We start from the raw sequence: 22,338 nt of genomic DNA, 5'->3' as shown, positions 1-22,338 counted from the left end.
GTAATACATGGAGATTCGAGAGCACGGCCTTACTTTTTTGTCGTGCCGAAGCCGCTAAACCCCATCGCGACCATCATGTCGTTCTCGCCCTGCTGCCCCGCCGAGTCCTTGACGAGCTCGACGCGAGCCTGCTCGCGTGCAGCCTTCTTCGCGGCCTTTTTCTCTGCACGCGCCTTCGCCTCGCGGTCTCTGATTTCGGTGAGCCGCTGCTCAAAGTCGAAAGACTTGGCACTTGACGCCTCTTTCGTCTTCTCACGTAAGTAAGCTATCCGTGCGCGCACCTGCTCGACAGTGGAGCGTTCAATTCGTGTTGTCTGGCCAAGCGCTCGGAGATCTGTAACCACAGCGTTAGCGCAACCTTCGACATAAAGGTGCGAGGGAGAACGTACGGGACCGGCCGTTGATGTGGTCGAGGTAGCCCGTGCTGTCTTTGTATGTCCGGTTGCAGACCTCGCAATAGAAGCCGGGCACACCTGGTCCCCGCCCACTGGTGTTCTGCACAACCATTGTCTTACCGAGGTTCTTGTCAAGGTCGAGCGAGCCCTCGCGCTGCTTCATGAGCTCTGTGGGCTTGGGCAGGTCTTCTTTCTTGCCTCTGCGCGGCTTCTTTCCTGTGCGTCACCTTGTTCAGCCTAGCCTTCAGCAGGTACACGGCACACGACGCACCCTGCTTCACGCGCTCCTCGTTCTCTTTCATACGCTCCCGCTCCTCCTCGTCCTTCTGCTTCGCGCGTTCGGCATACTCCTCCTTATCCCATTTCTTCCTAAAGTCGGTGTCCGAGGCCTTCGTGCCGTACGCCCCGCCTGAAGACATCGTGGGCGACTGGAGAAGATCAGGACGGAACGTCAGCGCGTCTGCGTGCGAATAATCACGTGACTCTGAACCTTCTACCGCCTGTCCTCTCGCCGCGTCGTTGCGGTACAAGATTTCCCTTGACTCGAATCTGGTATAGATGTTTACTATGGGCACTTCTGACCAGCTGTAGTATTACTAAGGACCCCGACTATTCGGCCTATCTTCATTAGCACGGTTTATAAAAGTGGTTTGATCTTGGTTAGATCCTTGCCAGTGCATCCTCATCTGCTCTAGGTTCAGGCTGTCGAGCTTCGTCTATTTTCGCCCTGCGATGCTTTAAATGACATGCAATGATTGCCATATCCAAAGAGCAGAGGATACAGAGCACCTTCCACCAGCAGCACTGACGTCTTCACAGACCCCTGCCGCGACGTGACGGACGAGTAGCCTTCCACCGCGAACGACCGTCTCCCTGGAGGCGATGGACGTTGTTGGCGCTTTTTCGACACCATTGGCCGTCGGCGAGCGAGTCGTCTCGCGAGGCACTTTGCCTTTGCTCTTCGTGGTCGGTTGCAGGTCCTGGCTCGAAGGCGAGGGCGCCGCGCTCCTGGTAACACTCGTCGTCCGCGCGCTCTGGATCTTTTCGGTCTGTGAGCGAGTGACTCTTGGAGAGGCGGATGATGCGTGAGAACGTTCGGCCGTGCCATCGCCGCCCTCCTTTGCAGGTGCAGGTGTTTCATCGAGAATTTCCACAGTGGCTACCGTAACTGCGCTCCAGTCTCGGCTGGGAGCTGGTGCGCCCGTTGATGGAGAGAGGGATCTACGGCCGTCCTTGGAAACGCTCGAGATCCGCTTCCATAATGGTTGGCGTGCTCCGAAGCCGCCTTCGGTTAGGATCTCGAAGTCATTGTCGATAAGCACCTGCGCGATGACTTCGTAGACCTGCTCGGCTATGACTCCAGTCGCTAGAAGTCCAGTGGTAAACGGTATATGGTTGTCTGAAGTCATCGCCGCTTCAGCTGCCGCGAAAGCCCCTGTCAGAGCCATACATACGATGTCCATATAGTTCGCAATGTCGCATATTGTCGAGTGAAGTCCCGAAAACATGCTGATCATGTCCGAACTGCCGAAAAAGATGGACAGTCGTGTGTCGCGCTGAGTAAACAGCTTGTGAAATGATGCTTCCTGATTGGAGGCAAAAGAAGCGACTTGTGCAGGCGTGTAATGGCTCTTTAAGTAGACTTTACATCGTGCTAAAAGGTGTGAATGCACGTTGGACAATGCGCATAAGCGAACATCGTGCAACGCCGACGCCACAACATTCGCGCTTGAGATGACCTGGTCACTGGGTCGTAGATATTTGAAATCATCGTGAAAATGCGCTTTCATACGCCTAAATTTGATTTAGTTTGCATAGAATCACCTAGTTCTTTCAATGTACTAGTCATGAACGAGCAGGCAATGAACAATATTGGATCCAGGTTGAAACATTAATTGAAACGTTGGCCCGCGGGCCGGCGTTCCTCATGTGCGCCAATGGCCCTTTCCCTTATTTGGATGTTCCAGATCGCCACGACCACGACCACAAACCGCATCGCATTGTTGTTCCACTGGCCACTCGGGCAATATTTTTATCACTACTGATACAATGGTAATTCCATTTCTGGTTATGTCGGAGCCCATACATAACGGGCCTCCAACTTGGGACTTGCTCCCAACATCCCTTCCAGTATGGCCACCGCTGTCTCTCTCGATCCATCGTATCTCGCTAATCCGCGACCATCCTCCCCTATCAAGAGAAATGCTTGCTCGACAACTGCCGCGAATGCGCCTCTCCACGACCGCCGCCAAGCCTTACTCGTGGACCTAGATCAAGTCGTCCCCATCGTCGGCATCCAATACTTCCAAGACTTCATTCTTCCCCCGCTGCCTTGCAATTCGCGTGCCATAAAACGCACGATCTCTAGCCTTCGAAGGAAGGAAGTCATAACAGGTGGTCGCTGGAAGTACTGGGACAAGGACCCACGCGACCTCAACGGCGTTGACCCGGCGCATGGTGGCCGGCTGTTGGAAGACGCAGTTTTCTCTGCGTTCGAGACTCTGTCCGACGACGTCAAGGAGTCATTTATTGCTATTGGTGGCCCACAAGCCTCTCAAGATGGCCAAGTTGAATTCCGTTGCAATCCGTCCTGCGTGCCCGTGTCACAAAACAGACGCGAGTCATCCTTGTCCAGACCGGACGCATACGCGCTGCTCAGCGACTATATCAGCCCAATTCAGTGGTCGGATGTCGTCATACCCGGCGAATTTAAGAAAAACGACATAGCTACCGACAAGCTCGACGTAAGTTCTTCTCCGCTCTTCTCTACTACACCATTGGCCTCTTCCCTAATGACATCTCGCAGAACTACGAGAAAATTATATGGTCGATGAGCTACATTATGCAAGAAGATGCGCGACGCAGATTCGTATTTGGGTTCACGATCGAGAATGTCTCCATGCGGCTCTGGTTCTGCAGCCGTTCGGAAGTGCTGGTCACCGAGGAGTTCAACTTCGTCAAGGTAAGCACATAACCATTGCCATCTCCAATGCAATGACGCAGTGCTTATACTTTCTCAGGACCATGAAATCGTCGTCGATTTCTTTTTGAGAGTGACATTTTCGAAGCGGAGTGATTTGGGATACGACGAGACCATGGTCAGGCTTCCCGCCTTGTCGCCACTGGACAAGTCGGTGGTGTACGAAATCGAGGTCCGAGACCCTACGCAGACACCGGTGGTGAAGAAGTATCGGACCCGGCGGCTGATCTCTGAGCTCGGCGCAATCTCTCCTCGGGGTCGCGGCACGCGTGTCTGGGAGGTAGACGAGCTGGACGCGGGCGGCAATGCGGTGGGGACGACGACCAAGGTGGTGAAGGACACGTGGGGCGATGAGGATCGTCCAATTGAGGGCGAAATTGTCGCGAAGATTCGCGATAAGGCCATCGCTGCCGGTCAAGGAGAGGACTTCAAGAAATACTTCATGTCCACAAGCCGGTATGGCCACGTGTATGTCGGAGAGGGCGACGACGCACGCCCCGATTCCACGGCGAGCTTCAGACTATCCAGGTTAGATTCTCCCAAAATACCGATAAACGTTCCCACTCTCCGGATCGCCGTCAACCCTGGACACCGCGCACATGTGATGACTCGACAAGGCCCAGTCGCCACCGACGCTGATGTGCAAGCACAGATTCCCGTGGAATACTCGCGATACTCTGCCAAGGTGCACCATCGTATCGTTTATGACGAAGTGGGGACGCCCATCTTCCGGGCTCAGTCGTTGCGCAGGGCGTTTCAGTGTATTGGCCACGTGCTGCGGGGTACGTGGCTACATAGGACATCCCATGAGCTCGCGTGCTGATTTATTTAGGACTCGATTTGATGCATCGACTTGGTTGGGTCCACCGAGACATTAGCTACGGCAACATTTTGATCGTCGGGAAAAGAGGGAAGATCACCGATCTAGAATACGCCAAAGAAGATACGGACATGTCTACTCACGGAATTCGCACGGTATTCGATCTAGTTTCATACCAGCTTGCGACCATACTGATAATCTGGGCAGGGTACCGTCTATTTCATGTCCCGGGAGGTCGATTCGCACAGGTACCTGCACCTGGCGTATAAGGCCGCGACAAATGGACAAGTTTTCGCACTGGAGCAAGTCGATAACGATATCGAGTACAACAGCGAGTCAGATTGCGACAGTGACGCAGAAGATGACGAGCCTACAGAAGCCGAACATCCTCCTACCCCCGTAGCAAAGCCTACGGTCGACTCTCCAGCGGCTGCTATTCCATTTCGACACAACCCCCTGCACGACCTTGAGTCGGTTGTCTGGCTGTGCTTTTATCTCCTGCTCGCTGCTACCTTCAAAAAGGAAAAGGTAGTTGGATATACACATAAAGCGGTTGCTGCTTTCGCCGCCCACCAGGATGAGGTTTTCCGCCACGTGTTCACTCGCCAGGAGATGCGCCTCCACATCATGAATCTGAACGCGAAGGTGGACGACATATTTTCCGGACTACATCCAACAGTCAAGGAAGTAGCCGGTCACCTGCTAGCGATGCGTGCACCTCTGGTGGAAGGCTTCATCGCTGCCGAGGCGACGATGTCAGCAGAAAATCCAATTCCCTTCACTGCAGGATCCCGAGCCGTTGCCGAGATGGGTAGACATGTTTTCGATATCGTCAATCAGTTGCTTTCCCGGAAGGACCTAAAGATTCTCACCGAGGATGACTTTAGGCCGCAGAGACCAGTGTGGAAGCAGATCACTCCCAAAGCTAAGCCACGGCTTCTTCCGTCACCAACAGCAGATGCGTCGACCCCTCAAGGCGCGAACGCAGATCCTACGGCCGTCAATGAGGTCCAAGATCATGGACTCGCGTCGGTGCATGATCAGGCCGGCGCAATTGCTCGTCCCAACACTCGTAGCGCCTCGTCAACTCTTCGCAGGACCACTCGCTCGCAGAGCAAGAAGGCGCAGAGTTCGCAAGCAACGGCCACCGGTGACGACGCAGGAATCTCGTCTTCCATACAAGAGTCGCAGCCGAACACGAAGGGTAAGGGCAAGGCTCCTCACAGGACGACTCGCTCGCAGACGGCCAACAACGCCGACGGCAACAAGACTACGGAGACTGCTGTCAAGAAGGCAAAGTTCCGTGGTGGTGCGTCGCCTGTCGAAAAAGCCACTCGATCGTCGCGTCGTGGCAGGAATTTGTGAAGGCTCTTCTTTATGATGTTACGAGAATGTTGTATGTCATATCTTGTACAGTATCAAATATAATATTTGCACTGTACTTGTTAGACTAAGTATGCCGGGGAATAATATAAGACTCGGATGACTCCTTGAAGTCGACTGGGGTGTCCACGGCGGCCCACGAAGACAGTGCATGAAGCGGCCAGCTGATGTAAAGGCAGTGACTACCGTTGGCGTGACGGCCACGGAGCGGCACGAGGCTACTTATACTACCACTTTGAACTCGGCATGAGCCAGATCCTCAGAAGGGCCAATCCACTCACCGCCGTGACAGACGAAAATTTGCTTGACGTGCGGGTGCGAGTTGCGTTGCTGTTGACCTGTCAGCCGTGGAACTGGTTCACTACCTGCTCCTAATGCTTAGACTGTGAGTCGCTGTATTGCCATTTCCCCAACTCTTCTTGCTGCTGATCTACATGGATCTGGAGTGTACAAGTGCTATACTAGTAGTCCCCACCACTTATCGAGACGATACGCGCAGGGCCGGCTGTTTTGCCGGCGTAATAGTTCAATGCTTAACTTAAGGAAATTGGCAGTTGGCAGTCGCAAACTTCGTCGAAGAAACAGAACAACATCAATAGTTATCAAGGGTGTTCAAGGAGCTGAAGCGCTAGGTCTAGCCAGGCGCACGAGACCAGCTAGGACAGTGACCAAGCCGTCCTAGCTAGGTGTCGCTCAAGATAGAACGAGATGATATTGTCACACATGAGGAAACCACTGCAGAGATGCCAGGCGCGTAAGAGGGCAGCTTGTCCATAAATAAAGATCATCATGACCGGGACTGTCCATTAAATGGCAGCTGTCAAATATATATATATATATAAATCAAAATCGGGCCACGCTGCGAAGATTTTATTCTATCGGTACGATTACTACAACACAAAGGGGTGAGACGTGAAGGCGTAGAGGGGGAAAGTACAAACGCACCGTAGGCAACGTTCGCACAGACAGGCCGCCCAATTGTACTTCTCCCTTCTTTAACTGTGCACCAGACGACTGGGGCTATGAAGAAAGCTTATCCAGCTGACCCAGCGTGTCCGCCGCAGGCTCAAAGGCGTGTTGCCCAGCCCAGACTTCCGCAAGATGGATCAGGAGCGCCGTGCGGACGTCAGCCGACAAACGATTTCCCTCCACCAGCTTGACGACAGACTCTGAGATCGACTTTGCCGCCCTCAGCGTGACAATTAGTAGCTCCGCAGGGCGGATGATGGCGAGCTTGCCCACGAACTGGATACCCTTCAGTTCTGCATCCATGAAACGGTTGACGGCCCGGAGGAAGTTCAGGGCCTTGGTGCTTGCGTCGTCAGAGTCCCAGGCGCTCTCATCAGCAAAAAAATAGGTTGTAGGTCAACGGCGGGTTGTCATGCAAGCGCCTAGCAGCCTGATGGATGCTGGCAATGCAAGAGCAAGCAATACCTTACTGGTATCGCATGGCCATTGATTGCCATCTCATCTCATGCTGGTACGTCATTAAAATTCGAGTTCCATACTGATAAAACTCGATATGCTATGACCTGGTCGCCCAGATTCCGGTTGTGACGTGACGTCACCCACGCCGCGGCCGAAACGTGTTGCCGCTTGTCTTTCGCCTCTAGTCCCCTCTGCGACAGCTGCACAAGGTTCCTTTGACCTCCCCTAAAGTCACATTTCCTTTTACGTCATGATACTTATGGAGGGCCCTTGTCGCCTCTCCGTTCCCCACGTCTCTTACTTCCTCTCCACCACTGTGCTCGAGTCTGAGCCTCGAGCCAGCCTGGTGAACACCTGCGGACACTCCCGCACTCCATTGCATCGTTGTGGTGACAACACTGTATGGATGTTTGCACCGGGTGCTTGCCAGGTGGGGCGTGCGCCGAGGTGCATGTAGATTGTCGTTGCAAGTACCCTGCTGACACCTCGCATAACTGACCATAAACACAGTAGCCGCGGCACATCCTCCCGCAGCTTATGTATGAAGCTGTAACGTGAGCGCAAGGTGGCATTATAAGCATATAAGTCCGCATATATACCTATCTATGTAGTATCCCAATGCATATAGTGTCTTTAATGTGCATATATGCGCTTGACTAATCATAACTCTCACCTGTAGGCTCGCGCAGAATATCGCTGCTCACCCAACAAACAACACCACACCTGCACATAATTGCCACAACCATGTCCACTTTACCATGGACTTCTCCCTCCACACTGCCCACAACACAATGTGCAATGCTCTCGGGAGTGTGGTGCTGGCAAGAGGACTGCAAGATCAGTGTAGGGTGCGCCACACACCACACGCTGTTGCACCAGCACCAGTAAGCAATCTGTTCTTTCTGCATATCACATGCTGATGCAATTCTTGCTGATCTTCAACGTTTCCTAGTGCATCCTGGCATATTAAGTGCTTAGCACAATGTGCTCATGGTACATCTCACGATACACAGGTTTTTGCACTCATGAGCACTCACATTCGCGACTCCTCTAGATACATTTATGTGTGGCGATGTCATGCTCTTGCATGCTATATGGACTGTGTAAGTGCCCTCTGTTACCGCTTGTGCCATCTACGGCCTTTGTACCTTATGTAGCTTCGTGAATATACTGTGTTCTCATTTTCCATTTTCCGTGTGCGAGCTGGCCCCAAATATTTTTGAATATTGAATAAACTAATTCGAGTGCTCTGGTAAACACTTCCCAGACCAGCGCTCGCTGGCAATGCCTTGCCATGGTTGGCAAACCTCTTCAGAATGGCAATGCTACCCAGACTGGTAAGCCCTACAAAGCATACAGGTGCTCTATCTATTATGGCAATGGCAATCCCAGGATGGGTTGACTTATATTCATGGGTGCCTTTATCTAGCCTGGTCATCCTAGATATTTAGGTAATTTTTTTGCTGATGCTGGCTCTGCTGTGCGAGCGCCGCAAGCATGAGTACGACAGAGGGCAGGACATATTCGAGCATGTGAATAGTGAAGCGTTGCAAGAATTTCTTGTTAATTTTGCCAAGAAGAGATATGCGAGCAAGCGTCTGGATCGCCAGATCTGATATATCTGCAGGGTGGAGTATTGGCAGTGGTTGCAGAGCAGTTAGACAGATTCACGTACCTTCAGGCCAGAACTCATAGCTGCTATTGATGCAACAGTTAAAAAGACAGACGATGGGGTATTGAAACGTGTCATAACTTCCTAGAGAAGTGGCAACCTCCGGCCGCTAATTCTTGTATACCTCGAGCAGGATAGACACCATAGTCGAATGCAGCTCAGGCCCATCCGAGCCAGTACTGACGATCCGCACAAGAAGAACAAGCACGGAAGCGACGCTCTCACAGTGCTCGACCCAATTGCACGATGTCCACTCCTTTGGGAGTGCATCAAGCAGAAACTGCTGATACTGCCGCGCAAATGCCTGGTCTACGCTGCGCAGGATTCCAACATTGATTGGCAACCATTCGTTCACCTGATCAAAGTCTGTCTCATCAATGCTCCCGGAATAGAGCGTGATCCAGCAGAGGACAACGTTCAAGCGCTGCTTCATGGAGAGCGAGCGCAGACATGCTTGTAGGCGGGCGAGCTCATGCCGCGGGACAGAACGTGGGGCAATCACAAGAGCGCCTCTGAACTCATCCTGCGCATCCTCTTCGCTCTTGTGCAATGTGTCGCAGCTCGCACACAGTCCAGAAGTCTTGGTCCTGGGTGAAAATGGAGAACATCAGCCGCTTGAGGCCCTGGGTCAGCTTTATGAACCAGTCTGCTGCCCGCCGAACGTACAAGCTGTGGGCATAGTAGTACTCGCAGTTATCCGTGAGTTTAATGGCCCAAAGTGAGAAGAGACCTATGGCAAGGATGAAAGGGAGAAGAATGAGAACGATGTCAATGGTACCAAGAATCATCATGGCCCAATTCAGCGCAAACACCGCAACAGGAACAATAGGTGACTTGAGAGGGCTGCTGGGTATCAAGAGAGGCCTGTACAGGGATAAACTGTAGAAGAAGAAGGGTATGCCTGCTACAATTGCAAATGCAGTGGTGATCGGGTGGTTCAGAGTTTTAAGCAGATAATACAAGCTGACCAAGAGAGTATTACCACGACCTGCAGAAGTACAGGCAGCATGATAATGATATTAGGCACCTGGAAGCCAATGAGACTGGTTCGACTGCTGTCCCAGAGTCGGACTGAGTCCTTTATAGGGAGGTGGTGGGGGATAAGAAGGGCACGTAGCCACTGTTGTGCAGCAATAGCGAAGAAGACAGCAATGAGACTGAAGGTGAGGCTGAGGATCCAAAGCATGTTGATTAGCACATCTGTGGGATCTTGTACAAATGGCTTCCTCAGGGCCACGACTGGGGCAGTTGAGTTGGTGAATCCAGGAGATATAGCGAATGATGCAAGCTGTGCTGATATTTGAAGGAGCAGCTGGTTTGTGATGTCTTCCAAATCTGGTGATAGCCATTGGTACGACTCAAGAGTAAATGACGTGACTGTCCCCAAGAACAGACCGGCCTGAGAAACAGAACTTAGTAGATGATTTGCACATATTACTGGCCTTCTATGAGCTTACAAAGACGAGGAGGTTGTCTAGTTCAGATTTCCACTTATTGATCTTTTCCTGGTCATAGTCTTGACCTGACAAGAGCAGATATGACCGGCCTGCGGAAATATCAGTCTCCTGAGAAGTCAGGTTAGAGTGGAGGCCCCAGAAAAGAAAGATGGTAATTTACTGAGATTGTCTTTTTAGAATCTATCTCATTTTGTACAGATATCTTGGCAGCTGCCCCTGGTATCTCCCCTGGTGTCTGCGTAGGTACGTCATCGTTATTCTGCTGCTCCAACAAAGTTAGCTATGCTTTTACGCTCGATAATCAACAAGACATGCTTATGCAAATGGCTGCTCTATCAGCAAAACCTGTTTCCTTGTCGGCGTCAATGGTGACAATCTGATCTAATGAGCTTGAGGGCTTTCTGCTCGACATGTGGCACGCCTTTGCCACGTTGTAAATGATGTACTCTGCAACAGACTCTTAGATGGGCCCTAAAAGCTAAGGAACAGCTGGGATCAGTGTAGAGAAGTTTTCCAGAGGCACTCCTAGCATGGTGCATTATATATTGACTATGCGGATGCCTGGACCGTTTGTGGGGAACAAGGCCACGTTGACAGATGATTATTGATAGATACGCTGAGAAACTATCAGTGTCTTGAGAAAAGATCTGATGCGCCGAGCAGGATGCAGTGCCTTACATATCAAGGGTGTTATTGGACAAAAATAAATTCTCACTTTCACACTGGCTGCAAATTTTTGTTTTCAATGTGCATCTAAGGTTATACGTGCGTATTCGTGCACTTTCGTGCATATTCATGCACAATGATGCGCGTTTGGTCACTAACATGTGCTAATGTGCACGAAAGCTCATGTTTGTGCACCTTCGTGCACTTTCGCACACGAAAGTGTGCATTTGACGAACTACATATTCATGTTATCACAAATCCATTTTTGCTAGGCATTTACTTTTGCACACTTTCATGCACTCGAAGATTCAAATGAGATGCATAATCACAAAAATGAAACCCAATTGTCAGCTTACATGAAACTGAATAATAAGTTGAGTGCACAAACGCACACACATTAGCACTATCACCAATCTCAAATCAGGGCGTAACTAAAACCAAAGCTCAGCGGCATGCACGATCGTGTGCGTTCATGCGCTTTTGTGTGCTTTTGTGTGCTTTTGTGTACGTTCATCTACTTTTGTGCATGATCATGTATGTTTGCCCACTTTCGTGAGCTTTCATGCATGTTCATGCGCGTTCATTCACATTTGTGCACCATTGTCTGTCAAACTGTGAGTACAGTCTGCACCAATTCCAAACTCATTTTTTTGTCCAATAGCAACCTTCATATCTACTACTCTCATTGCTGCATCACTGTGATACAAAATTTCCTTTGACTTGAATCATGCACAGATGCTTACTTATGGGTACTTCTGACCAACTGCAGTATTAGAACTCTGGCTATCCAGCCTATGCTTATTGGCACAATCTATACAAGTGGTTTGAGCTTGGTTAGATCCTTGTGTTCTCATCTGCTTTAGGTTGTTGAACTTTGTCTATTTTCACCCTACAATATATTCTAAATGGTCTGTGAGCGAGTGACTCTTGGAGAGGCAGACAATGCGTGAGAACATTTGGCTGTGCCATTGCCACCTTCCTTTGCAGGTCCAGGTGTTTCATCGAGAACTTCCACAGTGGCTACCATAGCTGCACTCCAGTCTCGGCCGAGAGCTGGTGTGCCCATTGATGGAGAGAGGGATCCATGACCATCTTTGGAAGCACTCAAGATTCGCTTCCATAATGGTCAGCATGGTCTGAAGCTGCCTTTGGTTAGGACCTTAAAGTCATTGTCAACGAGCATCTGCGTAATGACCTTGTAGGCCTGTTTGGCTCAGGCTATGACTCCAGTTGCTAGAAGTTCAGCAGTAAAAATTATAGGGTTGCCCACAGTCATTGCCACTTTAGCTGCTGCAAAAGCCTCTGTCAGAGCCATATGTATGATGTCTATATAGTTTGCAATGTTGCATATTGTTGAGTGAAAACCTGAAGACATGCCGATCATGTTTGAACTGCTGGAAAAGATGGACAGTGGTGTGTTGCGCTGAGTAAACAGCTTGTGAAATGGTGTTTCTTGAATGGAGGCAAAGAAAGCAACTTGTACAGGCATGTAATGGCTCTTTAAGTAGGCTTTACATTGTGCTAAAAGGTGTGGATGCACGTTGGGCAATGCACATAAGCAAACATTGTGCAATGCCACAATACTGGCACTTGAGATGACCTGGTCATGAGCTTCTCTTTATCTGACACAATACTGTTCCTTCACACACACACTTGGCACAGAGCATAGCCTTCAAAGTTGTAACATGTCTTTTAAAATGATTAAAAGTAGTCTGAGGAATAGGCTGTGCAGCTGCACCAGTGCATCAACATGTTCCTGCCTCATAAGGATGCAGACACAGTCATTGGTCATAGTGGAAGCACTTTGATGGAGGCAGATTTTGCATAGCTAGTGGTTGAGGGTCTGGTCCTAAGAACTAGTCGGGACTGGGACTTGAACTGAGACTGGACTGATCAGGACTGGGTATGGTCCAGTCCTACATCAGTCCAGTCTTGGTCACAGTTCTTGGTCCTAGATGGCATTGGGTGCTTTTAGGACTGATCATGACTGGTTAGAACCAGTCACAGACTGATATAAAGTAACAAAAATGCAGCACCCAGAAAGCAGCTTGGCTACTGGTACATGTATATCTTAGTAATTTCTGAACTGCAACTATGCCCTTATAAGCTTGTCCAAGTACACAGCCAGCTTAAGCACAGATTGATACATTTTTAAAAACTCTTTTTATGATTTATTCAAGTTTGGATGCAGTTACTGCACATAATCAGCTAAAGCCATGACTATGGGAAGATGGAGCCTGAATTTAGAGATTACAAGGCTCTCAAGGATATGGAGGTTTTATACAGAAATGCTGAGAATGATGAAAATGGTGCATGATACCCTTCTTCTTAATTTAGAATTCAGCTGCGTGAGCAGAGCATTGTTTTCTTTGCTAAATATAGTAATGTGCAGGCTTGGCTCAAAGCTTGCAAGTCCAGCCCAAAAAAGCCTGACCTGAGCCTGGCCTAGCAGTGGGCTCAAGGCCAGGCTTGGATCAGTGGACGGTCCCTGCTAGTGCAAACTTATCCTAAGCTTGGCAACTTGGGCCGGGCTCAGGCTCAGGCTCAGGACTCAGCGCAACATTGCCACGAGCCCAATCCTGGGCTTTAAGCTCAAGCTAAACCAGCATATCACTAGCTGAATATTTGTTTTAATTTTTAAGTGTACAGTGTTCACCGGCGCCTTGTGCGCACATTGTTTACCTATATTTGCCCATATACAATATTACCTTTCATTTATATGTATGACATAACATGAAGTAGCTGTCTACCTGCCAAATACATCTCTTGAACCTTAACAACACAGACCACAGCTGTGGCAATTTTTTTGAGCCCCTGCCTTTGAGTTCATCAAATTTTCAGCCATGTCAAACACTCCCTCAATATCAGACTCTATGCAACAGTATTTCTGTGATGCCTTACAGTACATAAAGACAGTCTGGCAATGCATGAATGATATATAGCACTTCTGAGACAGACATCTGGTATACTCTTCTGGCCTTCTTGAGACTCACACACTGTCTCCTCTTTGACTCATTAGGCTGAGTAATGTGGTCTCAAAACTGATTTGTCCAGAAATTAGCTTAGTATACTGCTAGTCTACCTGTACATGCAGTTCAAAATTAAAATTTGTTTATTTGTGCCATATTTATCAGGGCAGGACTGGTCTGAGCTGGTCTGAATCAGTCTGGGACCGCATTTGGTCTTAGACTAGTCATGACCAGTCCAGAACTGCACAGAGGACTGTACAGGACCAGGACCCAGTCTTGGTCTGGTCCTGCACAAACAGATGCTGGTCTTTGACCAGTCTGAGTCCTGGTCCCACCCAATTTTTTAAAAAGACTAGACTGGACTGGACTCTCAACCACTATGCATAGCCAGGTCTGGTTGCTGTGCTCTGTGGGGACCACACACATCTTTATTGCATCTCAAAAACTGACAAGCCTAGATTTTGCAAAGTCCTGGACACAGGGCTAGGTTTCAGTCTCTCAGATGTTAGGATCTGGCTATTATGTTTTGTGATATTCTGCAGTTTGTGAATAGAACCATGTTGGAGCCTACATTGCACAATTTATTTTCAAGTATAATATAAACATTTTGAGTCATTAACATATAGTTTACCCCTCCTAGTTATTAATCAGGTTGGTAACTCTCAGTTAGTAACATGGTAGTTTCTCCTGAAACAGTATCTCTAACCAGCTGATCAAAGCATGAGAAGAAACCAAACGCATGCACATTGCTTTGATCATCACATGATTTTGCCATTTTGAACTGATAACCTGATGCCAGAAAAGTGTGTAGTGCAGTTTCCTTGTGTCCTTGAGATTTATGATTCCAACATGAGAAATTATGGTTCCAGGGGCTTGCCTGTGCTCTTCCACCTTGTCTGATGCCTCTGCCTCACTTGACACCTCTTTGACATACTCTGGCCTCTGGATCTGGTGGCACAGCACACTGAACCAGTATAGAACCTATATGTAACAAAAATTTGATTCTTTTTAGCTAATGCCTTGCACACCATGTGCCTTTCCCTTCTTAATGCAGATATCTTCAGTACAGGTCATGTCACAATGTACCTTCTGGAACAATATAAATCATGAGAATATTGTCACACATTAATAACAGCTCTATTTGTATGTCTACAAATTTTTGTGATCTCCTGATACTTAAGGCTTTCTTGACATCATTCTCAGACCTTTCTCTAGCTTGCTTCCACCTTTTGAATGCCTACTGATGCTTACATTATCTAGTGCTAGACTATAAATTTGGCAGGGTTCAGCTCTGCTTTGTTTGCAAGCAGTGAGAAAAGAAGGTCTCAAAAAGAGTGGGAGACAAACACAGCCAAATATCTGATGCCCAAAATCAATCATCCCTCTCAGCTTGTCTTCCTTTCTCTAAGTCTTTTGAAACACAATATTTATTACCAATATGTTTCCTTTGCATTATTTCACTATCTTCTCATACTAGCATTTATGTACTCTTTTTTGGTGGACTCTATCAAGCTTACCACTGCCTTCCAGCTCACGAGTGAGGACAAAGTGCTGCAGATCCCCCTCTCTCCTACAATCACTGCTTCTTCCAGCAGGGGTACTTTCAGCGACTCTCTGTCTGCTACTGAACTTTTTGCTATGTCAGACCTCATTCTATTTGTGGTGACTGAAGGCCTCTTGAAGATCAACTATAAGAGCTTGCCCTTCCAGCCATGCCTCACTGCTACTACCAAACCCAACCCCTATAAAGAACCCAGTGGCCCCGAGGTTTACTCTGCCCCCAAAGAGCTTAGGCAGCTGGATGGACATCTCCTTGCTAGTGTTTGGGACCACAGTTTATTTGAGGGCCTTTGCCATGTCCTAAACACAACAGGTGTCAATTGGACCAGTTTTGATGCACTCTGCATTGCCAAAGTTGAAGAGCCCTCTGACTAGTGTTGCCACGGCTTATAGCGGCTATGGCTCTTAAGTGACTTGAGCTGGCTACCCATTCCAAAACGGAAGGTAGTCCATGTGGGTACCACAAAATATGCAGTCCATTGGCCATTTCACTTCAATATTGCTATATATGAGTATATCTCCTCCTTTCCAAGGCTTTCCAAGTCAAAGATCTCTTCATCCATGCCCAATCCCTGTGTGAAAGATAGAGAGTGGCTTGTTTGAACTGAAACTTCAGCATTTGCAGCTTTTCCACTAGATCTCTGCCCATTCTGTTGTGCCGATCTGTGGCTGTCATCTTCCCAAATGAGAAGACATGTTTGCAAGAGACAGCAGAGCTTTGGATGGGCAAGATGTCAATTGCTATGTTATAAATAGTGGGAAATCTGGCTTTTGAGGCCTAATTTTTTGAAGAAAAAAAAGCCTCAGAATTCAGTGTAAAATAGAGAAAAAATTTGCAATGCAAGGTTTGATAAAGCTGTACTCACCTGCCAATACACAAGGACATCAACACTTGGATATGTTGGTTCTGCAATGTATGAAATCCACTCTTGTTCCACTGTTTGTGCTGCTGAGGTCTTTGCTTTGGTTTTGAACAAAAAGTTGTGGGCTTTTTGCTGTTGAGTCTCAAACTCTGAAACAGATGACAGTGTGGTGGTGGAGGCCATCTGTGACTTGTATTTTTGCATCTGGAATATTTATACAGTAAGCAGAATATTCCAACAAAAAATTAAACAAAAAGTGCAATACCTGCTAAGAATAACTTCTTTGCATTATGCACCTTCTCTTGTGAATTATTCTGCTCAAACCATTCTGGCTTGTGAGCTGGATTGATAACTAACTGGTGTAAGTATTATAGGTGACAGTAATAAAATTGCCCTTCTTTGTAGCCAGAATATATGCATCACTTGCCTAGTTGCAATCACAATAATCAGCAAGTTTGTCCAAACCTTGCTGAATTATATCTGCAGCATGCAATAGCTGAGTCTGCCTGTCTTCCCAGCATTGCTTCATTGCCTCAAACACAAGCAAGACATTGATGAGTGTTAGAGTCAACTGAGATGATAAAATTTGCTGGAATGCATGTGGAATCTGTTTTTAACATTAGTTAACACATTTCTTTATCTGGAAAAATGTGACTTACCTGAAGGATTTTATGAAATATCTGCAATGCCTTCCACTTTTCACTGTTAAGACTGTACTTATGCAGATCTGCAAACTCAGTCCCATAGAGAAATTTCTCAATTGCCTATAAATAACTTATTGCATAGATTTTTCATGGTTGGTGCAAAAAAATACCTTGCAAAAAAGAATGGCTCTGTCAATCATGAGATACGTTGAAGACCAGCAAGTCTCAACATCTTGGAGAAGCTAAAGAGCACTTCTTTTTATCAATTCCAAAATATCTGCAAAGTGTTGTCTGCGCAAAGAAGATGCATGTATTTAAGAGTTCTAAGTTAGACAATGATGCTGTAAAATTATATAAGACCTACCACTCGTATAAGACAATGCAGCATCACGATTGGATTACAATGAATGGCATCAAGAAAATTGTTTGGAGAAAAAGCCTCAGACTCAAAGTTTTGCAATGATTACTTTGCAAATTCAAGCTTGGTCATGGCACTGAGAACCATTTAACATGCAAAGTTGACAATGTGCAGGAAGCACTTGAAAACAATTGAGAAATAATAATGAATCTTTCAAAAAATTACTTGCAAATATGTTGCTGAAGTTTGTCAAATATAATCTAATACCTCTTCAGCTCCTTCTCAAGAGCTTCCACACAGGTGTTATTGTTGCTAGCATTGTCCATGGTGATCTAGCCAATCTGATTATTTTTTATTAAAATAAAACATTTGTGCAAATAAGTGAATGTACTTTATAAGTGATCTTGATACAATCCAGAACATGAAGAAATGCAGCTGTGAGATGTTCACTGGTGTGTCTGGTAGGGACACAATGAAAGCCAATAAGATCTGCACAAAGCTTCAGCTGCAGACAGGGACCATTGCCAGTGTTCTTGATAATTAGATGCAGCCAATGTGCTGTGACTGCCATGTATGAAAACAGATGAGAATCTGTCCACATGTCCATGGTGAAGGAGATTTTCCTAGCTGCATTCTGAATAAAAAACTGAATTTAAACTATTTGTTTTGGAATTTTTTGCCACTTACCTGCATATTCTGACTGAGCTCATCCAGATATTCTTCAAAAACCTCACCAACTTAAGCCCAAATAGTTGTGCAGTGAGAGATATCTTTGTCGTGTAGCTCAGAATGCAACAATAAAAAGATGTTGTGTAGTCTTGAGTTGTCAACAATACTCAGTGACTGCAAATATTTAATCAGATCTAAAGTGTGAAAAAAACTGCAATCAAATTCTTACCTAATCATCAGCGACAATCCACTCTACAATATAGTCAACAAAAAGCTCTTTACTAAACTGAGGTTGGAGGTGTTAGTCCAGGTTTGAAGCTTGATATATGAGTAATTACTACAAGCCGTGAAACATGATTTAGTAGTAACCCAAGTAGCAACTGTGTTAGACCGCAATAGTCCAAATAAAGGTGTCTGAGCTTGAAATTAGACTACATATGGTATATACCACTTTCTGAAAAGATGACTAAGCTCAAACATTGTCCCAGTATGGTAAAGCACTTTGAAACATACCATATGTTTTGAACATACCATATATTGAATGTTTTACATCATGTCATGGAGAACATATGTACAAACAAGTTCTCCATCAGTAGGCAGCCCAGCAAATCAGTATTTGGGCTGCTATTCACAAAAAACTCGCCGGGAGCCAGTGAGTTTTTGGATATATATGGTAGCACTCCCGGATTTGAAATAAGCGCCAGAGCGCGGGAAACCAGCTTCTGCAGGCTAGCGCACTTGCTCCCCTTCCTTTCCCCCTCATATAACTATCAGAGCAATTACTAGAATAAGTTTTAGTATAGTTGTATGGTGTATAAATCAACCCTCATGTCTTCCTGTAATGTATACATTATAATAGATAATAAATAATCTTTAAAGCAAAAAAGGCACTAGAAACAGATGGTCCTGTACCTTGTATAGAGCTTGGAAGAAGTTGGATGACTATAGACACATCTATACATGTTCTGCAAGCATGGGGAGGCAATTTCGAGGCCAGAATAACATGCAGAGATGCAGGCAGGAGGTCAGAACCCTTATTGCACTCATGATGGCTTGCCCACTGTTCTCAGCCTTTAGTACTGAATATAGCTAGGTACAGATGGTTGTGCAGGTGCCCTAACACTATTAAATGATATATACAGCTCTGTAGAGCTCTAGCATATTGGAAAAGGGCTGAACTACACTCAACAACATGGGTATGCAAACAGGGCTGAAAAACACCACATATGCAAATGTACAGGAGCCAACAGGCAGAGATAAGCTAAATGCAGCTACATACACAGTATTCATACATATTATAACCCTCCCAGGTGGTGATCCTCTTTCCACCTATGCTGTAGGAGCCAGGCACACACCTGTGCACAGATGGTGCTGTTGAACTGGTCAGAACTTCATTAAGGTGTCATTCTAGGGTTGACTAATGCACTACTCTACCAATAAATGTCCCCTAGACCTAGAAAGTTGTACACCCCCATTTTCATAGGCTAGAAATCGATTGGAAATAGTCTGCTCATCCAATTCTAAGTGGTTGAGCCAGTAGGGGGTGTTTCAATGAGATCAACGAATAGGTGCCCATAGAAAATACCAATATCTGCTCAATCGGACAGCTTCCAGAGCCTGAAATCAAAATCAAACTATAACCGGTCTATTCTAGGCTATGAGCGACCCCTCCCAGCATATCAAAACCTTTGATATGTCCCATTTTCTTTGCCAAGCCTCGCAGGCTCTACAGAGAGTTTGTGGATGCCTCAGGCTCCCCAAACTCTTGGGAAGGGTTCTAGTGCTATCTATCATGAGTGTATAACATTAGAAGAGCTGTAGCAGCTTTGGAAAGGGTTTCATGCTACTCCCAGGTCAAAAAAAGCGACTTTTAATAGAAATAAAAGCTCAGTGTATTATACAGCAGTTATATTCGCTCTAAATGGCACATAACTACTCTATATAGATATAGGTACATATTCTAGAAGGTTTAGAGCCCATTAGACAAAGGGGAGGGGAGGAATTGAGCCAGAAATGGCCCCCAAAAGCGAAATTGATGCTGTGACCTCATTGGGTGCTCAGGAGCCGGAAACTCGGTTAGTGGCAGCTTTGTAGCACCGGCAGGCTGATTGCGAGTTGATGGCGGGCTGGCAGAGATTAAGACCGCTTTAAGACTGCAAAAATTCAGTTCCCGGCGAGTATTTTGTGAATAGCAGGCCCAGTTTCGCTTTCTGACATATGTTTTCCACCTTCCCATGTCATAAAACAAAATAAGCGCCCAAAACGGTATGTTATAACATTTCTCCCAAATGAGGTGTATGTTTTAATTGCTGCTATGTCAGAGAGTAATAGATATGTCTTAAAAGCTAGATTGTGTGGGAATTGACTGCCAGATAGCTATAACAGGCTCAGGATAGCCTAAAACAGTTACTACCTGGGTTACTACTAAGTCATATTTCATGGCTAGTAGCAATTACTCACATATCAAGCTTGAGAATAGCACCAAAAGATGTGAGCTGTACTCAACCTTCTCACACTTGTAGTCTGCCCAGCAGCTGAACACATGTACAAGACTGGGATTATCATCAAGAGGCAGTCCAAGCTCTGAAACGGCTTACTTGCCTGGTGCATGGCAGTACACAACATTGTCTCACAGCACAAAATCTCCATGGACGTTTAGGGTATCATGGACAATTGTATAGTTTTACTTTTCTTAATTTTCCACTACTACTCTATGTTTTGGTCTATGCGTATTGTGTCATCTTCGCTGTGCTTTGGCTTGATGGGGCAGATGTAAGGGCAGCACTCGGACAGGCCCACCTCGGATCACTGAGGAGGCATAGTCCCGATGGTGTTCCGATTACGCAGAAGCATGTCTTCTAAGCGCTCAGTTTGTTAGATAAGTGTTTCAGACTCTTGAGCTCATAAAGCTCGAGGTATTGGCCTAAGTAGTTTTTTCCCAACTCTCACTTGTACACTGTATATCTAGAACACAAATATAGCCAGTTCAGATTTGTGGTACAAGTGAGAGGCCAACCCATATGACAACCTTACAGCATCTGAACCTGTCTCTCCATGTTGGCGACAGCGCTATGCCTCGATGTAAGTGGTAGTGCTTTTTGCTGTGATTTTGATGCCCGCTTTGTCACATGCAGTAACCCAGGCATCAATGTAGTTGTCACAGAAATGTTGCCAAGGATTGTCTGTACCTGCTATGGTCCAGTCTGCCGCCTGGTGCTTTGAGTCTTGTTGCTTTGCAAGTCTAATTAATATATTTAGCAAATTGTGCAAAATTCAATAAATAAACAGAGTTGCACAGGCAGAACTTGCACAGCTTTCACCCACTTTCTTCTGTGTAGAAAAAGGGCCATATGTCATGTGCCGGTGACTTCCGGTGTTGACCAGTGACAGGCAAAGTCAGAGGACTTGCTGGCTGACATAGAGTTGCAAAGATGAGAAATGGAGCTTGTCCTTGCGAAGGACCAGCATGGGACGTAGGACTGGTAGGCGAGCTGCCACCATTAGCAATAGCAGACAAGTCAAATGACTCACAATCTTCAGAGTGCGGAGACTACACTATAATATCATAAATTACATATGTTCTAAAATCCAGTTATTAGACAATCATATATATAATCAGCTATACACCTGTTTAGTTTCTCTGGAGTTTGTGCCTCTTTCTCATTCTTGGTGTAGAGCTCTGGTGCAGCTTGCTGTGTATGACAGCTTCTTTTTGGTGTTGCTCACTTCCTCAATGTCTCTCCCTCGGCCAGATCTTGAGTTCCAGGCTCCTTCTTCCCTCCTCTCTTCTTCATTGGAGACTCCTGCACAGGCTCTTCAAAAACAAGATCTGAAGTACCACAGAGAATGAGATGAGATCAGGTGAATCTCAAAAATGCGCACCTGTAACTCTCCACTGAGTCATACTAGCTCCATTCTCAAACTCAACATGCTTTGTAGTGGTCCTGCACCTTTTAGATGTTCTGCTAGAGATAGCTGCAGACCATTTTACCCCTTCCAAGGCTTGGATGTGAGCTTTGGGCGTAGTGGCAAGTAGTGTTGCCACGGCTTGACTGCTTAGCCGCTAGTCGTTGCAGTCAAGCCATGTGGCAGCCAAGCCAAGTCGCTGATTGGCTCTTGGCTGTTACGCGGCTTAACTGCGGCTTGGCGCGACTCGGCGGTGGCTTGCAGTCAGGTCCAGTTGTCCCAAAAAAGCAAACGCTGCGTCACCTTGCTTGCCACTATGCCTCCTCGCAACCATGGAAAGAAGAGAGCTGCTGAGACCCCTCAGAAGACACCTAAGAGGCAAAAGGTGGCCTCTAAGCATGTTGAGTTTGACAATGGAGCTGTTATGACCCAGTTTAGGCTGTCTGGTGCGCTTTTTTTGAGCTTTTGTGCAGTTTGATGTTGTCTGCTGATAACATCTTGAATTCTGTAGGTGAATTCTCATCTGAGGATGCTGTCCAAGGTTCCCCAGCAAAGAAGAGAGGTGGTA

At 46.9% G+C, this 22,338-nt stretch overlaps 6 protein-coding genes across 6 annotated transcripts; 2 read left to right on the top strand and 4 right to left on the bottom strand.

Annotated features, from left to right (window-relative positions):
* Window positions 1-29: 29 nt before the first annotated feature.
* Window positions 30-814, bottom strand: PHACADRAFT_97984 (uncharacterized protein; the record flags this gene model as incomplete). The annotated part of the gene is made up of 3 exons (XM_007396582.1): window positions 30-334; window positions 390-611; window positions 667-814. 3 exons carry the CDS (start codon window positions 812-814, stop codon window positions 30-32), a joined length of 675 nt encoding a protein of 224 aa, XP_007396644.1.
* A 318-nt stretch (window positions 815-1,132) lies between these two features.
* Window positions 1,133-2,244, bottom strand: PHACADRAFT_29229 (uncharacterized protein; the record flags this gene model as incomplete). The annotated part of the gene is made up of 2 exons (XM_007396469.1): window positions 1,133-2,134; window positions 2,188-2,244. The coding sequence occupies 2 exons, from the start codon at window positions 2,242-2,244 to the stop codon at window positions 1,133-1,135; spliced, it is 1,059 nt and encodes a 352-aa protein (XP_007396531.1).
* A 283-nt stretch (window positions 2,245-2,527) lies between these two features.
* On the top strand, window positions 2,528-5,623 carry PHACADRAFT_145449 (uncharacterized protein; the record flags this gene model as incomplete). Its single annotated transcript, XM_007396581.1, has 4 exons — window positions 2,528-3,139; window positions 3,416-4,157; window positions 4,208-4,350; window positions 4,403-5,623. The coding sequence occupies 4 exons, from the start codon at window positions 2,528-2,530 to the stop codon at window positions 5,558-5,560; spliced, it is 2,655 nt and encodes an 884-aa protein (XP_007396643.1). The 3' UTR covers window positions 5,561-5,623.
* A 4,166-nt stretch (window positions 5,624-9,789) lies between these two features.
* PHACADRAFT_56903 (uncharacterized protein) lies at window positions 9,790-10,192 on the bottom strand (the record flags this gene model as incomplete). The annotated part of the gene is made up of 2 exons (XM_007396580.1): window positions 9,790-10,077; window positions 10,136-10,192. Coding segments are annotated over 2 exons (345 nt in total), but the record flags the coding sequence as incomplete, so codon positions are not given.
* A 5,060-nt stretch (window positions 10,193-15,252) lies between these two features.
* Window positions 15,253-15,705, top strand: PHACADRAFT_29227 (uncharacterized protein; the record flags this gene model as incomplete). The annotated part of the gene is made up of 1 exon (XM_007396468.1): window positions 15,253-15,705. The coding sequence occupies one exon, from the start codon at window positions 15,253-15,255 to the stop codon at window positions 15,703-15,705; it is 453 nt and encodes a 150-aa protein (XP_007396530.1).
* Window positions 15,706-15,832: 127 nt separating this feature from the next.
* On the bottom strand, window positions 15,833-16,400 carry PHACADRAFT_97653 (uncharacterized protein; the record flags this gene model as incomplete). Its single annotated transcript, XM_007396579.1, has 2 exons — window positions 15,833-16,108; window positions 16,197-16,400. Coding segments are annotated over 2 exons (480 nt in total), but the record flags the coding sequence as incomplete, so codon positions are not given.
* Window positions 16,401-22,338: the final 5,938 nt, after the last annotated feature.

The sequence above is a fragment of the Phanerochaete carnosa genome (genome assembly GCF_000300595.1).
Source record: "Phanerochaete carnosa HHB-10118-sp unplaced genomic scaffold PHACAscaffold_6, whole genome shotgun sequence".
In the NCBI taxonomy this organism is placed as follows: domain Eukaryota; kingdom Fungi; phylum Basidiomycota; class Agaricomycetes; order Polyporales; family Phanerochaetaceae; genus Phanerochaete; species Phanerochaete carnosa.
The sequence above is the reverse complement of the archived record's forward strand: the minus strand, read 5'-3'. Positions and strand labels throughout refer to the sequence as shown.